The sequence below is a fragment of the Balaenoptera ricei genome, chromosome 14 (genome assembly GCF_028023285.1).
Source record: "Balaenoptera ricei isolate mBalRic1 chromosome 14, mBalRic1.hap2, whole genome shotgun sequence".
NCBI classification, from domain to species: Eukaryota; Metazoa; Chordata; class Mammalia; order Artiodactyla; family Balaenopteridae; genus Balaenoptera; species Balaenoptera ricei.
The window spans coordinates 11889679-11913178 of NC_082652.1; the positions used below are offsets into that span (position 1 = coordinate 11889679).

At 46.8% G+C, this 23500-nt stretch overlaps 1 protein-coding gene across 8 annotated transcripts in view; it reads left to right on the forward strand.

Moving 5' to 3' along the window:
- Nucleotides 1-23500, forward strand: part of KSR2 (kinase suppressor of ras 2) — a 430186-nt gene that overhangs the window by 299372 nt on the left and 107314 nt on the right. For all 8 annotated transcript variants that reach the window (XM_059893620.1, XM_059893622.1, XM_059893618.1 and 5 more), the window contains one exon: nt 23093-23162. In XM_059893620.1, coding sequence (XP_059749603.1) covers nt 23093-23162 — 70 coding nt within the window. The remainder of the gene's footprint in view (nt 1-23092; nt 23163-23500) is intronic.

Below are 23500 nucleotides of genomic sequence, written 5' to 3' on the forward strand. Positions count from 1 at the left end.
ATATACTTGCCTCTCTCCCATAGTCCTTGGAAAGACCAAATGCAGTCATGTATACCAAGCTCTTAGGACAGTGAATACATTTCAGTTAATTACTATTAGAGGGATTTCCTCTGTGTGCAAACTGGCCTAGCCCTACCTTAATTTACTGCACCTAGGTCTTCAGTAGCGATCCCTCTGAGCCACACGGGTCCTGGGCCAGCACCCGGGAGGCTGAGATGAACCAGACCTGTCCCTTGTTCTTGAAGATCATTGCCATCAAGCACAGAGAAACAGCACAAATCAGCCTGCAGGTGCCGCTCAGGGACGGGCCTGGCTGCACGGGGTCCCATCACCTACAGAACTGCCCGTGGATTCCAGCATCTTACACGAGCTATGACCACCACCGTGGGGCATGGATGTTACTGATTTGCAACAAAGAAACGGGAACAGAGAGGAGTAACTTGCCCGAAGCGCCCGACTAGGAAGTGACCGAGCTGAGATTTGAGCTCTTGCTGTCACTCTCATTAATGGGTAGAGTTGGAGGACTTTTCCTGTCCTACTCTTCTTTAAGGGAGCCTCTGTGACCCTTCCTCTCCTTTTGGAGTGGGGGTCACAGCTGGAGAGGGGAGCCAGGAACTGGGGGTGGAAGACCGAAGCCAGGATGGGGCAGGCGGGAAGCTGTTTAAAAGCTTCAAGGGGCTATAGGCTAACCCCCGGCTCTTAGCCTCTGGGGGTCCCTCCACCGCCCCTGGGTGTTCGTTGTGTGTTTGTTGAGGACAAGTTATGTGGGATGTTAATAGGTGTGATGTGGGGAGGGAGGGTAAGAACCAAGGTCAAACAACTTTGGAAAATCTAGGTTATAACAAGTTAAACAAGGTCTCTTTTACTACAAGACTTTTCGAAACTTGTGATACTGGTAATGGTGACTCTTCAAAGCTTGATGAGCATGGAATCCTTGGCTTTTTTTCATGGAGCATTTATTAGGGTTAGTGTGGTACATGTAATAAGTATTGGGACTAGCCGAATTATATCTTAGAACCCCAAACACTTTGAACTTGCAAGTCAGAGAAGCAGGAAGAATGCTTACCAGGATCTCCATCTAACGGATGAAGAAACTGAGGCACAGAGAGGCGAAGTGACTGACCCTAGTTAGCAGAGCATCCCTTAAAACCCAGCCTGATCCCCAGCCCTACGCTCTCGCCAGTGGGCAAAGCTTTATTGCCAATCTCCCAACTCACTGCCATAACATTTTGGAAGCGCCTGTCTTCCTTTTGTGGATGAACCTTCCTCACTTTGGCCTCACTGTTTCTTTCTTTGGTTTCTTTTGCTTATTTCTGGATTCCATCTGAGGCATGAAATAAGCCCACTGTAATGTAGTCCAGTGGACCACCGCACCCCCACGCCCCCACTGCCCCCCACCATCGAGTGACAGTTTATGAAGTTTGGGGTCCTTATCAGCAACACTAGAGGAACTTTAATGGATGTTGGAGCTCTGCTGGCTTGGAGAGAGGCTCCTTAACCCCAGTCAACATGTTTGTCACACTAGCACTCACCCAAACTCAGGGTGCACATATCTGTCCGTCAGCAGACTCTTGGGAGAACCTCAGAACACGCAGTTCCTCTCAGAGGCTAAAATCTACTGAGATCCCAGGGACTCCGTTTGTCCCCCTCTTTAGAAGAGGCCACCAACAATCTTAGAGGCAGACACAAGAGATTAGACATCTTGAATATGGACTGCTTGGCCCATGCAAATGAATTCATCTTTCCCCTGAATTAATAGTCAACATTTAAAAATTGGGGAATTTCACATAAAAATCTGAATTCTGGTTTCTCATGGAAAACCCAGAAAATCTAGCAGCTCTGGACCCTCATTCCCATTTGGCCACAAAGGACGAGAGCTGAGTGGTGGTCGCTGCTTGAAATCAGTACGTGGTCTCTAGCTCCCCCACAGTGCCCACCCCTCCTGTTGTCTCTCCAATAACAAGGCAGAATGCCAGCCGCTGCCTAGACTATGTGCTCTTGTTGTTTTAATCTTTATTTAATTGGATTAATCATCATGAAAAATTTCCTGCATCCATGTTTCTATAAAAATTAGGAAAACTATGAATAGACTGAGAGGGCCCTATATTTCATTTGTCTAACTCATACAATTGGCAAACTATGACTTACCAGTCTCATCTGGCCCACTGAAAGCAAAATGGTGCAGCCGCGGTGAAAAGCAGTTTGGCGGTTACTCAAAAAAGTTAAACACAGAATTACCATAAAACCCAGTAATTCTACTCCTAGATGTATACCCAGAAGAATTGAAAACAGGTTTTCAAACAAGTACTTGTACACAGATGTTCATAGAAGCAGGATTCACAATAGTCAAAAGGTGGGAACCACCCATATGCCCATCAGTGGCTGGATGGATAAACCAAATGTGGTCTATCCACACAATGGAATATTATTCAGCCATAAAAAAGAATGAAGCACTGATGTATGCAACAGCATGGATGAACTTGAAAACATGATGCTGAGTGAAAGAAAGCAGCCACAAAAGGCCATGTATTGTATGATTCCATTGATATGAAATGGCCAGAATTAGGCAAATCCTTAGAGACAGAAAGCAGATAGGTAGTTGCCAGGGACTGCAGGGGGGCAGAAAACAGGGAGTGGCTGCTTCATAAGCCTCCTTTGGGGAGGTTATGGACATGGTTTGGAACTAGACAGAGGTGATGTTTATACAACACTGTGAATATGTTAAATTCCACTGAATCTTACATGTTAAAATGGTTAATTTTATGTTATGTGAATTTCACTTCGTTAAAAAAAAAGAAACTGACCCCTTGCCTGTTTTTGTGCTGCCCGCAAGCTAAGAATTTGCTTTTACGTTTTTAAATAAGTGAAACAAAGCAAAAGAAGAATACTATTTAATGACTCGTGAACACTATATGAAATTAATTTTAGTGTCCATAAATAGAGTATTATTGGAAAAGAGCCATGCCTGTTCGTTTATGCATTGCCTATGGCTGCTTCAGAGTTACAGTACAGAGTTGAGTAGCTGTGACAGAAACTGTAAGGGCTGAAAGTCTCAAATATTTCCTATCTGATACTTTACTGAAAAAGTTTGCTGACCTCTGCTCTAGATCTTTCTCAACCAGGTGATGGAAGTCAGGTGGAAATTAGTATCTCAGTTCCTGAGAGGGGAATGCAGTGGTCATTGGTCTTGAGCCAGGAGGCAGAGGGATGGACAAACAGGCTTCCCTTGATGTTCAGTGTGTTAGTTTCCTAGGGCTGCTCCAACCAAGTTCCACAAACCAGGTGGCTTAAACAACAGACATTTATTCTCTCCTAGTTCTGGAGCTAGAAGTCTGAAATCAGCTCATCTGCAAGGCCGTGCTCTCTCTGAAGGCTTTAGGGGAGGATCCTTCCTTGCCTCTTCCTGGCTCTTGGTGGTTGCCAGCAATTCTTGGCTTGTGGACACATCCCTCCAGTCTCTGCCTCTGTCTTCACATGGCCTTCTCCCTGCGTGTGACATCACATCCTCCCTCCTCTGTGTGTCTCTATGTCCATTTCCCCCTCTTCTTATAAACCGTCAGATTAGGACCCACGCTAACCCATTATGACCTCATCTTAACTTGATTACATCTGCAGAGGCCCTATTTCCAAATAAGGTCACATTCTCACAAATGAAGTTACCTAGGAAACAGAAACAGACTCACAGACATAGAGAACAGACTTGGGGGAGGTGGAGGGGTGGCGGGGGAGGAGGGATGGATTGGGAGTTAGGGGTTAGCAGATGCAAACTAGTGTATATAGAATGAATAAACGACAGGGTCCTACTGTATAGCACAGGGAACTACGTTCAGTATCCTGTGGTAAACCATAATGGAAAAGAAAAAAACAAATCAGGTCACATTCTGAAGTTCTAGGTAGACATGAATTTGGGGGAGGGGACCCTATTTAACCTAGTTCATCAGGCACCCCCAAGATCTTTGATTCTGAATGAGTGAGCACAGACTACTCAGGCCTTATTGGAAGCACCCTGAGTGGAAGTAAGCGGAGAGATATTAATTAAATATTAAATTAAATATGAATTAGGCACCTTCTAAGTGCTGGGCACGGTTCTAAGCACTTGATTAATCCTCTGAGGAAGCGACGAGGCACAACGAGATTAAGCAAGAACTTTCCCGAAGTTTTACAGCTAACACGTAGCCGAGCCAGGATGCCAACCCAGGCAGCATGACTCCAGAGTCTTATTGAATCTGATGGCCACCTCACAGGGTTCCTCTTTAAATTTTCATCTTGCAGGTTAAGTAAGTAAACAGTCTCAGAGAGGTTAGAGGACTTGGCCAGCGGCAAAGCTGAGATGTAAACTCAGGGAGCAGGACCTTGGTCTTTCCAGCGCACAGGAGTCCTCTCCCCGCAGCCCCCCTGCCTTTAATCTCCATTTCTTCCTTACATGCATGGAGAAAGTCTTTTGCCTGCCCTCACTCAAGGGTGATATCTCGGGATGAAAGAAGCTAGCAGATGCAAAAAGAGTCACCTGGAGGCTTTAAGTGAGGCTCCAAAAACCCTGAGCTGGCTCTAAGCATTCACCCATGAAAACCCTTTCAGCCTTTAGAGAATCAAGGTCCTATTGACAAGTACTAAGATGTTGACACGCGCTTGGAGGCTGGCTGCCTGCTCCAGGGTGAAAGGCATAATAGATCAGGCCGATGAATGTGCTTCCTCGGAGTTCATCAATCCTGCCTTTGTCTTGTGCATAAGTGAGGATGATCACGTTGAAGGAATCCATCATTAGCTTGTGTTCCTTTCTACAAGAATATGGGCACTGGGGAGAGGAGACGGAGGGTGTGGTCCAGGAGCGCATTCAGGGCCCACCTCCACGGAGAATGGGGGCAGGTGTCAGAGCGAAGAGGCTCTGAAAACGCGTCTGATTGCATCCACACCCATCCATCAGCCCCGGGTTCAGCCCCTCTTCCTTTCCCTGCCGGCTGTCAATCACGTGGCTTTTGCAAATCTGAGAAAATTGTACCTTAGGGTTTGGTTTGCTGAGCTTGAGAATTGGGAACCTGGGGCCCATTTGTGAATTTATTTTCCTCTTTGATATCTGCAATCACACCGTCTTTGAACATTGGCCCTGAGTGCCTTCACTGGCTCAGACTCACTGCTCAATGATTAGTCCGGTGGCCATTCTGTCCTTAGTGACAGGGCTGAGTCACTGCACCTGAAAGGTGGCTTCTCTGAGAACTTGGGGAAACTTTGAGAAGGCAATGAACCATGTGGCTGGAAGAACCTGTGACTGCATGACTGACCTTGCGATGCCCGCGGGGGTCACAGGTTTGGGCAACCTGTCCCAACCCCTACGCTCACCATTCAACCCACACCATTGATAGATAGTTGGGACCATGGTCGAGAGCCCCAAGATGTTTGGGAGTCCCATTCAGTGGTTCCCTTCTTCTTGTACGTTTTTGGTATCTTTGACCTAGAGCAGCGATTCTCAACCAGGGGCAATACTGTCCCTTCCCCACCCACTCCCCAGGGACACTTGACAGTGTTTGGGGATGGTTTTATGTGTCACAGCTGGGGGAACAGGGTGCCGCTGGCATCTAGTAGGTTAAGACCAGGCATGCTGCTCGACACCCTATAATGCACAGACAACCTCCAACACAAAGAATTATCCAGCCCCAAATAACAACCATGCCGGGGTCAGGAAGCCCTGATCCAGAGCGTCGTTCTCCAGGTGCAGTCCCCGAACTTAACAGCAGTGTCCACGTCACCTGGAACTTGTTAGGAACTCACGTTCTTGGTCCCCACCCCAGACTCAGTGACTCAGCAACTGGGGCCCAGAAACCAGTATTTTGCCAGGCCGTTCAGGTGATCCTGACACATGAAGTCTGAGAACCACTGACTCACGGCAATTCGTTTTATAAAAGGCCAAGCGAAGCAGCTGCAGGCCCAGGTCTCACTACATGGCAGAGATGCCTCTCTGACCTCAGGGCCCGGGTTCTCCATCACCCCTGCGTCTCGGTCCCAATTGAAGTTGTGTCAGACTACAGATAGCTAATCCTCCACATCAGGGCCTAGTGTCAGTCTGAGAGGCCAGAGAATTTGTGAGGTAAATTAAAACACCGCTAAATGGCTCTTGGAGGTGAGAGCACACCTTGGGTTTCTCTGAATGGTGCCTGCTCTTGTACATTTGGTAGATTAAATTGCTCGATTCCAAAAAAGAGCCAGTGCAGGATTTCCCTTGATTGTGATTTTCATAGAAGGTTGAGTCTTAGTCACAGATGCTACCGTGCCAGTCTCATCACTTCAGGCTGCTAGGTGGATAAACAGATTTTTTTCCCCTATGGAAATTTCTGATAAAGAAAGTAGCAAGAAATTCCTCCCTCCTCCCTTATTAACTGCGTTGGTAAATTACTGGACTTCTCCGATCTGCAATTTTCTCTTCTGTAAAATGCGTTAGAGTCCTGAGCTTTCCGGTTGTTTTTAGGACCCTGTACCTAAAATGACAAGCACAGAATAGAAGCTTAATAAATGCCCATTTACACTTCTTTTTTGAAAGAAGGGCTGGGAGGCACTTGGCTGTATCGGTTTCCTATTGCTGCTGTAACAAATTGTCATACATTCAGCGGCTCAAAGCCACATAAACATTCTCCTACAGTTCTGGAGGTCAGAAGCCCAAAATGAGTCTTATGGGGCTAAAATCAAGGTGTCTGCAGGGCTGGTTCCTTCTAGAGGCCCCAAGGAGATCTGTTTCCTTGCCCTTTCTACCTTCTAGAGGTTGTCCTCATTCCTTGGCTCATGGTCTGCATCACATCACAGTTTCTCCCACAGCTCCCCCTGTCACGGTCACATCACCTTCTTCCTGTGACTTTCTTGATTCCCTTTTATAAAGATCCTTGTGATTCCATGTAGGGCCCACCTGGATAATCCAGGATAACTTCCCCATCTCAGGATCCTTAATTTAATCCCATCTGCAAAGTCCCTTTTGCCATATGAAGTCACATTCATAGGTTCCAGGCATTAGGATATGGATATCTTTGCAGGGGTGGGGGGCGGCGCATTGTTCGGCCTACCACAGTGTCTTAGCCCATTTGGGCTGCTATAACAAAAATGCTACAGATTGGGTGGCTTAAGCAAGCAAATATTTAATTCTCACAGTTCTGGAGGCTAGGAAGTCCAAGATGAAAGTGCCAGCAGATTTGGCAGCTGGTGAGGCTGGCTTCCTGATTCACAGATGCCCGTCTTCTTGCTGTATCCTCACGTTGTAGGAAAGACAAGGGAACTTTCTAGGGTCTCTTTCATAAGGACCCTAATTCCATTCATGAGGCTTCACCCTCATGATCTGATCACCTCCCAAAGGCCCCACCTCCAAATACCATCACACTGAGGATGAGGATTTCAACATGTGAATTTGGGGGGGACACAAACATTCGGTCCATGACACACAGTGACTAAGGTCCTTGGCAATTCTATAAGTAAAGTCCTTTGTAGAAGACCCAATAGTGAAAGGGCCCTAGCACTAGGTTTGGTCACAGGGTGATGTCTGGGTACTGCTGTTCCTCAGAGCTGCTCCTAAGTTTATGGCAGGTGGGGAGTGCCATACACCACCCAGCGGTTCTCAGAGCAAGGTGCTTGGACCAGCAGCATTACATCACCTGGGGACTTGTTAAAAATGCAGATTCTCAGGTCCTGTTCCAGATTTAACTGAATTAGATTCCCTGGCAGCAGAGCCCAGTAATATGCATTTTAACAAGCTTTCCTGATGATTCTGGTGCATGCTCAAGCTTTTTAAATAAAGAGCAGCTTTATTGAGATATAATTCACATACTTCAAAGTTTACTCTTTTAAAACAATTCAGTGGTTTTTAGTATTATATTCATAGAGTTGTGCAACCATCACCACTATCTAATTCCAGAATATTTCCATCACCCCAAAAAGAAACCCCACACCTATTAGCTGTCACTCCCTGTTACTCCTCCTTCAAGCCCCTGGCAACCATTAATCCACTTTCTGTCTCTATGGATTTACCTACTCTGGACATCTCATGTAAATAAAATCATACAATATGTAGCCATTTGCATCCGCCTTCCTTTACTTAGCATAATATTTTCAAGACTCATCCATGTTGTAGCAGGAATAATACTTCATTCTTTTTCATGGCCGAATATTCCATTATTTGGATAGACTACAGTTTGTTTATCTATACATCACTTGATGAACATTTGGGTTGTCTTCACTTTTTGGATATTATAAATAATGCTGCTGTGAATGCCCAAGTTTGAGAACCACTGTGAAAGAGAATTCATCAGAATCCAGAAGTCTGGGTCTTGCTTTGCTAGTACAGAATATGGATTCTCTTAGAGTCAGATTCACATTAACCAGACTTTTGAGACTGATGTATAAAGTTGAAATGTCTGTTTAATAATGTACAATGAGAACTCACTGTCACAGGTACTGCATTTCTCAAGGGCCATGTGATTTGCCCATTTCCTTTCTGCAGTACACCCTTCCTGAAAGCCAGAGTTTCATCAGGACTTTTCCTGATGAATGTGGAATACAGAGCAGGAGAGTTTGCTATATGGAATGTTTGAAGGCTTCGGGCTGGGACAACCTGCTCTCCTTGGGCAGGGTAACTGAGAGTACAGGCAAACTGCCCAAGGGTGGATCCTGGCCCCGCCACTGGCGAGCTGTGTGACCTAGAACCAGTTATTCAACCTCTCTGAACTATACTTCCTTCTCTGTGATTTTGAGATAATAATAATGAAGATGTCATAGGACCATTGGGCAGATTAAATGAGATAACACCTGTAAAGTGTTCAGTACTAGTGCCTAGTACGTGGTCCATGAATGGTGGGTTACCACCCACCACCTTCACAATGATTAACCATCTCATGTTTGGGAGAGGGGTTGCTATAGCGACTGGAGATAACAGAAGTCTGCTATAAGGTCTGTCTCTGTGACCTTGTATAAGGGCAACATTCTTCTGCTTGTAAGTGAAACAACTTAAACTGCTTTAAATGTTTAAAAATGAGGATTTAATAGAGAAGCTCCAGGGGCTCAAGTGATATATCAGCCCTTGGTTGTTCTGCATCTCTCCACTCTGCTTTTCTAGTGTGTTGGCCTCCTTCTCAGGCAGGCCCTTCCCACAGGTATGCTCAGGTCGCCCCTGGGCACTCAGGTGTGTAGCCCACCAGCTTAGCTACTCCAGGGAACAGAGGGTATCTTTTAAAAAAAGGTTGCAGGGTGTTTTGTGGACTCTGATTGGCTCATCTTGGGTCACATGCCTGCCTCTGAACCAGTCACAGTGGTCAAGGAGTTGGAATACTCTGGACTCTCCATGCCTGGGTCAAACGCCCTGCCCCAGGACTGAGAGGTCCAGCCTGCCCTGAACCTCTAGCACTGAGACGCCAGAACGGTTGTTTCCCAATGGAAAACCAGGCTGCTGTTATTAGAAGAAGGAATAAGCTCCAGTGCCAAAGACCCCTGTCCCTTGGATGGGCCGGGAGAGACGAGCCAACATCTGCCCCTGTGACTCTCTTTGCCTCTCTTTTTATGGTTGACTAAGCTCCTCTTTCGATCTAATATTTAATCTGATTGCATCAGGCTCTGGATTTAGGTCCCTTCCTGACTCTTTGCACAGGGATTGTCAACTATAAAACTATGGATTTGGAGATGTATGATTCTTTGTGCTGGGGGCTGACCTGTGCTTTGGAGGATGTTTAACAGCACCCCTGGTTTTCACCCAGTAGATGCCAGTAGCACCATCCCCCGAGCTGTGACCTCCCAAAGTGTCTCCAGAGACTTGAGAACCACTGCTTTCGGTTAATGTTGTTCCTCTGTCCTCTGACCCAGTAGGGGTTGGGCTGGTTTCACACTTGCAGGGTCAACTTCCTTATCTCCAAGTTCTTGGGATGGGGGTTCTCTGTACCCCCCAATACTGACAACACTTCTCACTGATAAACTGTGACCCTGTTGTAGCAGAGGTCCCCTGTCTCCACGGCCTCACCTTCAGGGCTGCCACATCAGGACCAGGACCTGTCACATCTCCATCACCTCAGCCCCACTTGGAGATGCTTTGGAATATGGATGCCCCATCTTGACCTTGGAATATGCTCCATCACAAGGCTGTCTCCACCATGTCTGCAAACTACAGACAGTGTGACACAGCTTTGGACATCACTTGAGCATCAGAGAACAGAGGGGGGAGGAAATGTATTGCCCGAAGTTCAGACCCAAGAATGCCTGGTGTCTTGGGTTTCTTAAAGTCGGACTGGGGTCTCTCGCAGCAAGCTCGCCTGGTCTGTCCCCGCTGAGCCTGCTCAGGCAGTAAATTCCATGGAATGACTCTGCGTGGGGAACTTCTCAGCAGCCCTTTGTTCTAAGGACAGTTAACTTCTGCTGAACACTGGCTACAGGGTGGCAGCATAATTTTTAAAATGCCACATTTCCACTGGGGAAGAATTTCAGCTCAGGCAACTCTGAACAGCTCTGATTTAAGATCCATAAACCTAGTTCAAGGCAGTAAATATGTAAGTAATTGATGATGTAGTGTGCAAGCAACTTAAGACCCATCCATCACATCCAGGCAAGTAAGGGCTGTGGACACGCTCAGAGAACAGGATGACAGGAGGGGAATAAATGGCCAGAGGGACCTAGACAGTTCTGCTCTCCCCATAATTCACCACTGCTTCTGCTTGGAGTCGTGGCCTCGTTCCCAAAAGAGCCTCCTCCCCAGTTTTGTCTTCTCAGGCCGGAGAGAAGGGCCACTAAGGAAAGCGCAGACAAGCACCTAGGTTGCTCGAGGTGAAAGCCACCTTTATGGCACACCTACTACGTACCAGGCATTTGCTTCATGTTCCAGTGCCCGATTCCTTAGGGAAACTCTGCAAGATGGGTGTTATCGCTCCCCTTTTACAGAGGAAGAGGTCCAAAGAGCAGAGGACACAAGCATCACAAAGGCAAAATCAGGATTGGGATTCAGATCTGCGCCTGTAATTAATTCCATCTTGTCTCTCTGCCTCTTAGGCAAAAGAGGGGGTCTAGCCCCTGGGTTGCCTGGATTGTGGAACGTGCCATCCACAAACACGTTTGTTGCCCATTTCTGGGTCCAGATGTCAAGCCCGACTTGCAGATCCCAGCCTGTGGTCTGCATGTCCCCTGCCTCCCCCGCCCCACGCCTGTCCCTGATACTGCCATTTCTGTTGTTCTATTTCAACGTGAGACCATTTACAATTGAAATTGATGGAGCACAGGGCTGGCTGTTTTCCTCCCTTCACAGGAACATTTGCGGTGATGGCAGCGCGAGGCCTCTGTCAACTCTTGTTTTGTCCTCATTTAAGCCTGAGCCAGGCGCAGTGAGCCAGCCTCTTCCAGTTGGCATTTTCCTTCAGGCCAAGGAGACAGGTCCTGTATCTGTGTGGTCTGAGATGGCTCTGCATCGCTAGCGGGGGCCCCCGAGCGTCTTCGGGTTTCCAGGTTGCCTCTCCTCTTGCTCAGGGCGTCTCTCCCAGGGAGGGTGCACAAGAAGACCCCCCTCACCAACTCTGCTGGTGGTCTCTACTTTCTGAATATCTGAACAGAGACCACGGTACTCACAAATGGGGCTCTGCAGTCCAAGAGATTTAGGTTAAAATCCCAGAAGGACATATTCCTTAGGCGACCTCTGAGCCTCAGTTTTCCCATGTGCAAAATGGGATCATTAGTACCTACCTCACAGGGTGGATTGTTCATTCGTTCGTTCGTTCGTTCATTTGTTCATCAGTAAATATTTGTGGAGATGCCACTTTGTGCCATCCCTGTGCTAGCTGCTGAGGATACAGGAGGGAATGAAACAGATATGTTATAGAGAATCAATGAGCTAATGCAGGTGAAACACTTAGGCCAGTGGTGCCCAAACTTGTCTGCACATTAGTATGACCTGAAAACCTTTTGAAATGTTCAAAGCCAGGCCATACCCCAGTATAATTAAATCGAGGATCAGCAAACTTTTAATGAAAGAGCCAGATAGTAAATATTTTAGGCTTCGTGGGCCATCAGGTCTTCATCATGGCTCCTCAAGTCTGCCCTTATAGTGCAAAAGCAGCTGTAGACGATGCACATGTTGATGTGCCAACAAAACTTTATTTATAAAACAGATTTGGCCCATGGGCTGTACTTTGCTGACCCCTGAATTAAATCACAGTGCAGGGGAGAGGCCCAGGCACCTGTTGATTCCAGTATGCTGACAATTGGGGAACCACTGACTTAGGCAATGCCTGGTACGTGTTAGCTGTTATCGCGATTACTGTGCGGCAGCTGAGAGAAGTTAAGTACCTTGCCCAGTTTGGGGGCAGAACCAGGACAATAACGCCGGTCTTTCTAACTCCAAACCCCTTTCTTTTGATCATTTTGCTTCTCTGTTTTAAGCTCTCAGAGCCTCAGTTTCTTCATCTGTAAAATGGGATTGATACTAGACCTCCCTGACACAGTAGCTAAGGGGACTGAATGTGAACATTGACATACAGTGCAAATCTGCCCTCGAGAGGGACTCTGTCAATGGTAAGAGTCAGGAGGAGCTGAGAACGTTCCAGGGGTCCTGATCCCAGTTGCTCAGGAAGCCGTGGGGCCCTGAACAGACAGGCACTTGGGGAGAGGTTTGGGCGAGGAAGTGGTGGGCTCCATTTTTGAGCAGATGGGCTTAGTTTGGTCAGCCGCCCCAGCTGAGGTCCCAGCTCCCGCTCAGAGCCAGGGCTGGAGGTATGGGTGTGTGGCCAGGGCAGAGTGGGGCGCCTGGCTTCCTGGGACCCCTCAGTGGTCCAGGCCCTGCAGGGCTGTGGAAGAGTGAAGCCTCCATTTGGAGGGTTAGGCTACTGGCTTATTTTTGTTGGAGTTAGCAAGAAAAACCCTTCACCTCTCAGCTCTAAGCCAAACTCTGCATGAGACACTGAACACATAAAGATGAGTAATCGGCAGCTCCTACTGTCCAGGAGCTCACGGTCAAGTGGGTGGTGGAGAGATCAGATGTGTATGCAGAGGCTCTTGTGCAACGAGGCAAGTGACCCAAAGAGGTAAGCGCAGGATGCTCCGGGAGGGGTGTCTGCCCCGTACATTCAGGGAGGGCTTCCTGGAGGAGCCATGCCTGAGCTAGATCTTGGAGGAAGAGTGGGCATGAGTCAGGCTAAGAGAAGTAGGGAAGGGGTATGGAAGACTGTTCTAGAAAGAGAGAACAGTATCTTTGAAGGTGGGAGGTGCAAGTGAGTAGATCCATGGTGTGAATGTGACCAGGGGAAGGCTGGGGACAGCAATGCAGCCAGTGGCAATTTTCAGCCCAGGACTGGCCCTCAGTGCTGTCCTTCTGCTTTCTCAGAGGCACCAGGCGTTTCTTCCTCTTTGGCCTGGGATTGGCATATTCTTCTTCTTCATCTGACTTTTCGTGGTCACTTGAGTAGACATGATGCTATAACAGAGGTCCTGGAGATAATGATTTTGGATATACCAAGTCTGCCCTCAAGATTCTATTGAAGGGACCTGCCACCCTCCACTCTAACTCCAGAAGCATCACACATATTTCCTTCTTGATAATTTATTTCCTGCGTGCTTCCCAAATAAACCAACCTGGATCCATTTTCCTAATGAGATTCTTCTGGATTTCTAGATTTTTTTTGTATTTTATTATCTTATTACATAAACTGATTTTGACATTTCAAGATGATTCCTCTCCTCTTTCTAGACCATAGCAGTAAAATTATATCAAGGGGAAATTTGAGGGGATACAGGGAGAGGGAAGGAAGATGGGTTTCCTAATAGGTCTAGTCTTTAGAACCGAGGGAAGATGCATAATTAGTACCAGTCCACACCTCTAGTCCGTGGGGTGGTGTCATGGAATTAGCGGCCCATTGCCTCACTTCTCTTGTCATATCCACTCCCATCACCCGCCGCTGCCACCACACCGCCTGCACATATACCCAGACTACTGCTAACATTTTAGATTCTTCGTCTATCATTCCCACAAGGAAGATAATTACTCATGTGGCACCCAGGTGTCCCATTGTTTGGTTAGGAGGTTAAAAATCCCTGATACACTTCAATAAATTCAACAGCGAGCACAGTATAAAATGTAATTAAATGCCTCAGCCATCTTCCCTTTCTTTACTGGCAATGAAATTTAATTGAGGACATCTGAGGGGGCCGAAATAAATCACAGGTGATGACTCCACCCTTCACACGTCTCGCTGGGAGAGGGCGTGATATTATCACTGTTCACATGTGTGATTTATGGGCAATTCAGGGAATCCCAGCTAAGCAGTTACCTGCCGGGATTCAGGCGCGAGGTGGTGATGGTTTTTTAAAAAGGGGAGCATGGTTTTGAAGGAGGGTGTTAGAATCAATACATCCTAGTTTTCCCACTAGATCCTGAAGGTAATTCCAGTTTGGTTTCACCATTGAAAAAAGATTTTAACCTATAGCCTTGGACCAGGAGGAACAGGTGATGGAAGAGAACTTTGATTCTGACTCACTGTGAGGTCTTCCCCTCACATCCTCTGCACTTTTCTGCCTCTTGCCTCACACGTCAGCTCTCTCTGTGCTCGCATTTGCTCAGTGCTCTCACGGCTCACCTGTCCTACCAAGGTAGACTTCTACCTGGAGCCACTCCCAGGAGAGCGCTTCATCTGTTCTCCTTGACCATGACCAGCACCACCACCTCCCCTATTGTAACTTACATGTCCTCCAGGTCTTCTCTCTGCTTTGATAAAGTGACAACTGGATAATTGTATTAATTAGCCCAGGCAGAAGCAGTGAGAGGAGAGAGTTAATTTTCCTTTCCCTCTGTCTTCGTGAGCTGACATGGATTTCAGCAGTGGCATGTAATCAGAGACATTGCCTCATCACAGATTATTCTACCGGGAGATGGTGAGAGCTAGAAAGAAAACAGGCTTGGGGTGAGACTGGGATAGGTTAGAACCTTGGCTGGACCGCTTGATGGTTCTACTCTGCCTGGCTCTTCTCTTCTGTAAAATGGACATTGAAACAACACACCTAGGATTAGCTGAGCAGAGGGGTGACACCACGTGGTCATGCACACTTTGGCTTGGAAGCTGCAGGCCATTTGTCCAAGAATTCCCACCATGTAAGTGGCCGCAGTGGGTCTATAACCCAAGTCTTCTGGCTTCAAAGAAAAAAACCTTTCACAATGCATACGTATATCAAACCATCACATTGTATACTTTAAATATCTTACAATTTTATTTGTCAATTATACCTCAATAAAACTGGAAAAAAAAAAGAAAAAGGGAAAAATTTCTCCACTAATCAGCCAAGGAAATGAGTTACACAACTCTTAATCAGGGGTTGACACACTTTTTCTATAAAGGGCCAGGTAATAATTATACCTGGCTTTGTGGACCTCAATAAAACTGGAAAAAAAAGAAAAGAAAAGAAAAAGGGAAAAATTTCTCCACTAATTAGCCAAGGAAATGAGTTACACAGCTCTTAATCAGGCGTTGACACACTTTTTCTATAAAGGGCCAGGTAATAATTATACCTGGCTTTGTGGACCACATGTTTCTGTCAGTTACTCAAACTCTGCTATTATAGTGCAGAAGCAGTCACAGACAGTGTGTAAATGAGTGGGTGTGTCTGTGTGCCAATCAGACTTTATTTACGGAAGCAGGCGATGGGCCAGATTTGGCCTGAGGGTCATAGTTTGCCAACCTCTGTTCTAAATCGTAGTTCATGGAGAGCTTTGTGAGGTTCTAACTGGTGTGTTAATTGTAGGGGTGGAGTGATGATGACAATGACAAAAACAAGAATAACAATAATATGTCAGGCACTCAGCTAAGCCCTGTTCCAATTATATTACCCCACTTCATCCTGCTAACAATTCTGTGAGGGAGATATTATGACCCCTTTTTTACAGGAGACAGAAGCTGAGACTCACAGAGGTGAAAATGCCCAAGATCTCATAGCTAGTAAGTGGCTGAGCTGATGCTTGAACACAGGTCTACTCACTCCAAAGTCCCACACTCCACGGGGCAACTTGATAACCTTTGCATTCAGAAATGAAGTCTGCTGCTCTTTCTTTAAAACAGGCCTGTGCTCAAGGCCTTGTAGCTGGTTTGAACCCCACAGACATGCAGATTGGTTTGACCCTGATACCTCCATTCCTGCAGTCTTCCTATTTCTAGGCAGGTAACTTCACCATTGCCCTTTGTTTTGCCTCAGTGCCATGGGGAATCCCTAAGCATCTCCCCTGAAGGGTCTCTTCCATCAAGAGTGAGCAGCACAACATTTGCTCACCCCCAGCATCTCTTCTGCCTTATTTCTTCCCCCAAGACCTGTGACCCAGGCTCACTCTTATCTACTACTCACCTGTGCTGAGTTGTTCCCTAGACACCTTCATAGCGATCACAAGCCCGCAGGTGATGAAATTTGGATCTTGAGAAGTGGTGTAGTTGTCTCAGGGAGAAAATTATGTCCATCTACACAGAGAAACTCAATTTGGCCCCGAAGCACCATGGTGCTGTAACCTTTAGAGATAGCACATGATTAAAAGACTTTTAGATCTGATGTATTTGAATTGGATATTAAAGCAAACAGAGTTGTTCCCCGCTATGTGAATAATACTGTGAACAGCTTTAGTCAAGGATTGGTTGGCACCTTGGATGAATCAGTGGGATTTTAGCTGGTGACTGGCCTGTGGCCGCAGATGAAAAGTTGAATGCTCTAAGTTTTATTAATTTCAGGACTCTTGGAGCCTAAAGAATTTGCTGCTTGATTTGAATGCAGCACCATTGTTAAGTTCTCAGTCTCTCCTGTCCCTGGGCTAGAAGTTGAAGGGCAGCTGGACCTTCCATTTCATTTGTGGCATTTCTGAGGATGAGCTCTGGGGTTGGACTATCCTAGCTCAAACCCCAGCTCTCCCGCCTAAAATGGAGTTAGGAGATTAGATGAAATAATACATCTAAAGCGTTTAATCTGAGTCCTGCCATATAGTAAGTACTCAATAAATGTTAGCTGTTATTATTAATAGTACTGTGTGCTCAGAGGTCTTTATCTCCATGGAAACATTTAAGGATAGGATAGCTCCTCTTCTAGCCAATAGAGTTTAGAGACTCAGAGACTGCAATAGACGGTTTCTTGTGGTCCTTTCCAACTCAAGGACTGCGTGATTTGAACAATAATTTTTACGCATGTCTCAGAAGGAGACATAGCATAGGAAGGCAGTAGGGTGCGGGGGTGAAAAGCAAGGCTTTAGTTTTATAGGAAGCTGGGGTCAACTCTCAAGTCCACCAAATACTAGCAATAGGACTTTGAACAATTAATTATCCTCATTTTCCTTATCTCTAAACTAGGGATACAACCTTGTAGAGTTGTTTGGATTAAAGGAAGAAACAGCTCCAAGAGGCGAATTCCCCGCTTGGGAAACGTACAAGAAGTCAGATTGTGCATTGCTCCTGTACCAGCCAGTGGACTGAGTACTCGGGGGTCTGGGTTTTTTATTGGGGGCTGCAGGTGGGATCATGACATGACAGCTCAAGTGAGAAAGACCTGGCCTGGGAGCTGAATGGCCTTGTAAGGGTCAGGGCTGATGTTTTGGACCCCAGCGGAGGTGGGGAGTTAGAGGAGGGGGTGGGAGTGGGGCCGTCCTCTTTTTGTCATAGCCTGGCAGGCTGCTCTCCCCTCAGCTGCCAGAGGGAGCTCTTAAATGCGTAAGACCCTGCACAGCCTCCTGCCTCTGTTCTAACGCACTAGACGGTTCCCGTTGCCTTAACACAAACCCCAAAGTCCTGTTTTATTTCCTTCGTGGAATGTGTCACATTATGTCTCCCCCTGTAGACTCTAAGCTCAGAAAACTTGACTATCTTGTTTGCCATACCCACCCCCAGTTCCGTACCTGGCACACAGTATTGCCGTCTCAGCTTCCTATGGCTGCTGTAACAGATTACCAAAACTCAATGGCTTACAAGAATATACATGTATTATCTTACAGTTCTGGAGGTCAGAAGTCCAAAAACAAGTCTCAGGGCTAAAGTTAAGGTGTCTGCAGGGCTGTTTCCTTCTGGAGGCTCCAGGGGAAACTCTGTTCTCTTGCCTTTTCTAGCTTCCAGAGGCTGCTGCATCCCTTGGCACTTGGCTCCTTTCCATCCTCAGAGCCAGCAAACATCACATCTCCTTCTCTGACTCTGACCCTCCTGCGTCCCTCTTTCACTTATGATTACATCAGCCCTACCTGGCTAATCCAGACTAATCTCTCGTTTCAAGATCCTTAACTCAATCACATCTGCAAAACCTCTTTTTGCCTGTTAAGTCATATATTTTATGAGGCCCAGGGATTAGGACATGGACATCTTTGGGGGTGGCGGGTAGGTATATTCAACAAAATGTTTACTGAGTAACTGTATGAATGATAGTAGGAATAACATACTGTGTTATTAAAAAAACAACATACTGTGTTATTAATAAAAACAACATACTGTGACATTGCTTTCTGGGCCTCTGAGGCCCTTTTCTGAGTTTAAAAGGGCTGGTTCTCATTGTTTCCTTTGCTTTCCCCAGACAGAGGTAGGAGGCACAGACAGTACAGGATGGGTTGAACTCCGTGTATCTGGAGAGCAGTCTGGACTAGAAGCATCCAGTTTGTTCCTCTCTGAGGTTCAGATCACCACTCAGTCACTTCTTAGCTATAGACAATTGCTTATTGCTTCTAAGCCTCAGTATTCCCATCTGTGAAATGGGGATGAAATTGGCTGTCATTTATTGAGCCCCAGCTATGTGACCTGAATTTTAAAAACCCAGTCCTGGCCTTTACTTGCTGTGTGACCTTGGGCAAATGGTATAACTTCTCGATATCCTTGTTGGTGAAATGGCACCGATGATAACAGCTGATACATCACATGTGCGCACACATGCAGTGTATGGATAAAATGAGAATATATGTAAAGGGCTTATTTGGCAATAGTGCTTGGCACATGGTAACACTTAACACAAAGCATATTTATTATTTTTCTTATTTCTCATTTTTAAAATTCTTATCATTATTCTTATTTCATTCTTCCTCTTCTTTTCCCTCCTTTTCCTTTGCTTTATCATCACCCATTTTTACGTGATGTCTCTGTGTTAAATGTTTTCAAGAGTTTTCCCCATGCCTGACTCCTCTGTTAGCCTGAGTTCAAACTCACCAGGTCAGAGCCTGAGTTTTTCATTTTAAAGCTCAACCACCATGATGCTTTATTAATATTGGTTTCTTCTATTATGGCTTCTGTTTGACTATCTGGCTACCAAGGTGTCAAAGACCAAGCCTCCTGGTTTCTCCTCTTCTGTTATACAGAGGCACTTTTGAGAGGGCATCAACAGTGGGACCTAAAGGAGGGAAGAAAAGTGCTCCTTCTCTCCAGCCCTCTCCCTTGCCATGCACTGCAAATGAAAATATCTGGGAAGAAATGTCTATTATTCTACCCCTGGAACCGAAGGCACCAGGGATGGTCATAATTCTGACTCCGTGTCTGCGTGTCTTGTTATTAGAAAATTAGAGTAGAAAAGAAGCTTTTGTTCAGCTATGGGGACATCTTAATAGGCACTTTGATTGTTAAACAGAAGTTTCCATATCAGTTTAATTGCTATAAGTGCTGTTTGCCTTCTCTGTTGTGATAAGGCCTGAATTTTCATAGATTTTCCCTTCAAACAGTTTTCCTTTGCTTTAAGGCTTGCGTTGGCAAGTTTAATGAAATCCAAACGAAGAAAGTAAAGAGAAGATCTCAGAGTTCAGATCTGCACACCCACGGACGAAGCCATGTGGAGGTTATTATTGCTGGAGACTAAGGATGTCGCAGCCGCTGAATGTAACTGACGGAATTTGCTCCTTCAACCAGATATTGGGAAATGAAACCAAACTACTAAACTTAATTACATCTACTTTTTCGAGAAGGTGCTATAATTAAGAATGAGAACCACTAGGATATGAATCTAACAGTGAGATGTGCTTATAATAAAAGAGGATTTGGTTCTCTACTGAGTTGAACTTCAGAAGTACCATCTCAAGATTGTGGGGAGAGGGAGGGGGTGGGGAGATGGCTAGAGAAGTGAAAAACATCTCGATCAGGGTTTCTCTCAGCCTTGGCACTATTGCCATTTGGGTCTAGTTAGTTCTTTTTTAAAAATTTATTTATTTATTTATTTATTTTTGGCTGTGTTGGGTCTTCGTTTCTGTGCGAGGGCTTTCTCTAGTTGCGGCGAGCGGGGGCCACTCTTCATCGCGGTGCGCGGGCCTCTCACTATCGTGGCCTCTCTTATTGCAGAGCACAGGCTCCAGACGCGCAGGCTCAGTAGTTGTGGCTCACGGGCCCAGCTGCTCCGCGGCATGTGGGATCCTCCCAGACCAGGGCTCGAACCCATGTCCCCTGCATTGGCAGGCAGACTCTCAACCACTGCGCCACCAGGGAAGCCCTCTAGTTAGTGCTTTGACGCGGGGATCTGTCTTGGGTATTGTAGGATGTTGAGCAGCATGGCTGGTGTCTACACATTAGATGCCAGTAGTCTGCCCACCCCGCCGCCCCAGTTATTTGGCAGTATCTCCAAACAATGCCAAATGTTCCCCCGGGCAAAAGTGCCCCTGATTGAAGATGCTGATGTAGGGGCTTTTGGAAGGCTCGCGAACAACTGCAGAGTTACCCCTTGAGGATCTACCAGTGCCCGGCTGTGTGACCTTTAGCTAGTCCCTGCACCTCTTTGAGCTCCTGTGTCTACCTTTGTGCAGTGGGAATAATGAGAACACCGACTGCATAGAGGCAAAGCTTCTGCATATAAACTGCACAGAATTATGCCTACCACATATTGAGCGCTCAGTAAATTCACTGTTTCTATGATAATAATCTCAGATTCAGCAAACATGTGTTACGTACTTACTTTGTCCCAGGTGCTGGCTATGCTGTGAGGCAGTGATGCGAAGATGAAGATGTGGTCCCTGTCCTTGTAGGAGTGGCAGAAATATGGAGACTTGGTGGAACTGCCTTATTCTTCACCCCTGGCAGACATTACTAATCAGTCTCCATGCTCTTTCCTCTTGAGCCTCAGAATCCTTCTCAACAAACTTTTCTAGACAGCCGCCACTAACATCCCGTGAGATGAAACCCCTTTGGCACTCCTCACTTCGTAGATTCCCCATGAGGAGGCTGTGTGTCTGAGCTAACCCTTCCTCTCCAGCATAACCATTCCACCTCTACGCGTCCCCGGAGAAAGCATTTTAAGGACTTAGCAGGTAGCAGCACCCTTCCTTCCAAATCTGACTTCAGTCCCCTGCTCTCTCTCTCTTTTAAAACTGTTTTTCTTTCTTGTCTTTTTGGCTTCTCTCAGAAGCCAAAACAAGTAATAAAATGGGCTTGGACTTGATGACATTTAGTTTTTAGTTAAACTAGAGGAAATTCCCCTGGCTCTGATTCTGAGTGATATATCATGCTGTCTCCCTCTTTCTCTGGCCTTTGGGGCTTGGGAAATCATTAGCTCTTCCAGAAATGGTCCCAGCTTTACAAGGGCAGAATTGGGGTTTCTGGAAACAGCTTTCAGATGGCTGTTGACAGTGTCATTAGACAGAAGAGAGGAGTGAGTGGGTTAGGGTTAAATGCTCCCTGCTCGGTTCAGACATGCCCAGCTCCCCAATGAGCGTGCCACTTCATAACAACTGCTGTGAAAAGTGAGGCGTGTGCATTTGCAGCCCTGCGGACAGGGAGCTGGCTCCATCCATCCGGCCTGAGAAATGAGGGCTGGCGTGTGGCTCAGCCGCTTCCTTCTTCTCTGCCCGAGCCGGTGGAGGTTTCACAGGCTGCACCGGTTCACTTCTGCTGTTGTTTCACACCTCTCTGGGGCCTGTGAGGTCTGCGAGGAGGAGGATGAGGACAACCAGGCAGTGGAGTGAAGGTGGGGGCTGATGCCCAGAGGCTGTGCAAGAAGTCCTGGAACTCAGTCAGTGGTGGAGTGATAGTGTGGGTCGCTGGGATGTAGCCCGAGGCGTGAAAGAAAAGACCAGATGGGCAGAGGCACCCAGTCTGAAGTCTGTGTGATTTATTGTTTCTTCCTCATTCCCATTCATCCATCAGTTTATCCATTCATCTAGCTGTCCATCCATCCATCCATCCATCCATCCATCCATCCATCCATCCACCCACCTACCAATCCATCCATCCGCCTACCCATCTGTCCACCTTGCAACTCATCTGTCCATCTACCCACCTATCCAACCATCCATCCACCTACCTATCCAAACATTCATCCATCCATCCATCTACCCACCTACCAAGCCATCCACCCACCTCCCCATCTGTCCATCTACTGACTCATCTGTCCATCCATGCACCTATCCAGACATTCATCTATCCATCCATCCATCTATCCACTCATCCATCCATTCATCAATCCATCCACTTATTCCAGCATGAGTTTAGGTGGCACATGGTTAGACATATTTTAAATAGTTACTTATAATATACAGAAAGTGATATTGGTTTTCCGTATAGAGTTGCTTTGAGAATAAATGTGTTTAAACAAACAAATAAGTCAACCTAAAATATTAAGTAGATCATTTTATGGGTTGTACAGGGGCATGACAAAAATTAGGAAAGTGGTACTTGTATGACTGGCATTTGGAATCTGCTGAGTTAGAACTTTGCATACACAGGCACGTGTTCTAGGTCCCTTAAGCCTGGATTCACAGCTGCTGTGTGGTCTACAAGGTACAGGATCTTGAGCACGTGACCTCCTCTCTCCAAGCCTCAGCTTCCTCACCTGTAAGGCTGGGATGCTAACACCCCCGAACCTTGTTCTGAGGATGGAACGAGCTAAGGCATGTGAGTCACGTGGCACATGCCTGGCACACAGTAAGCACTTGGTAAATGGGAGCCACGCTCAGTTTTATTCTTCCCCCAGCTGGTTTCTTTCCAGGCACTGCCCCACCCGGGGGACCTTGCGTGAGTTAAGGTAACACAAGCTAAACCAGTTTTCCATTTGGCTTTGGTTTAGCAAGTGATGGCGGCCAGTGTCCTTCCGGAGGCCAGCGAGCCTCCCTCTTCCTTCCGGGGCTCGGTGGGAGCGCACCCCCACTTCCGATTCTCTGTGTAACAGGACCTTCTCCTCCTCTCTTCTCTCCCTGCAGACACCCTGTCAGTGCCACGCTGGTCCCCACAGATCCCTCGCAGAGACCTCGGCAACTCCATCAAGCACAGGTAGGCTGGATTCCTGGCTGCACCGGGGCCCACCTCCCAGCACAGGGCCCAGCGTGGGGGAAGGCTGGGCAGGGTGTTTTGCCCCAGCTCCTATATCACCATGCTCTTCTCTCCTCTGCCAGGCTGAACCTCGACGTGGCAAGGGACTGAGATGTCTGCTTCTTATTCACCTGGCTCTTATAAAATGAACACCTACTGGTTAAAAGCCAGGCCTTTGGAGTCAGACTGACCTATATTCCAGTCCCAGCTAGTAAAGCTTTGCAACCTTGAGGAAGTTACCTAACCTCTCTGAGACTCAATTTTCTCATCAGATATTTCTGACTACTCATAGGGTGGTC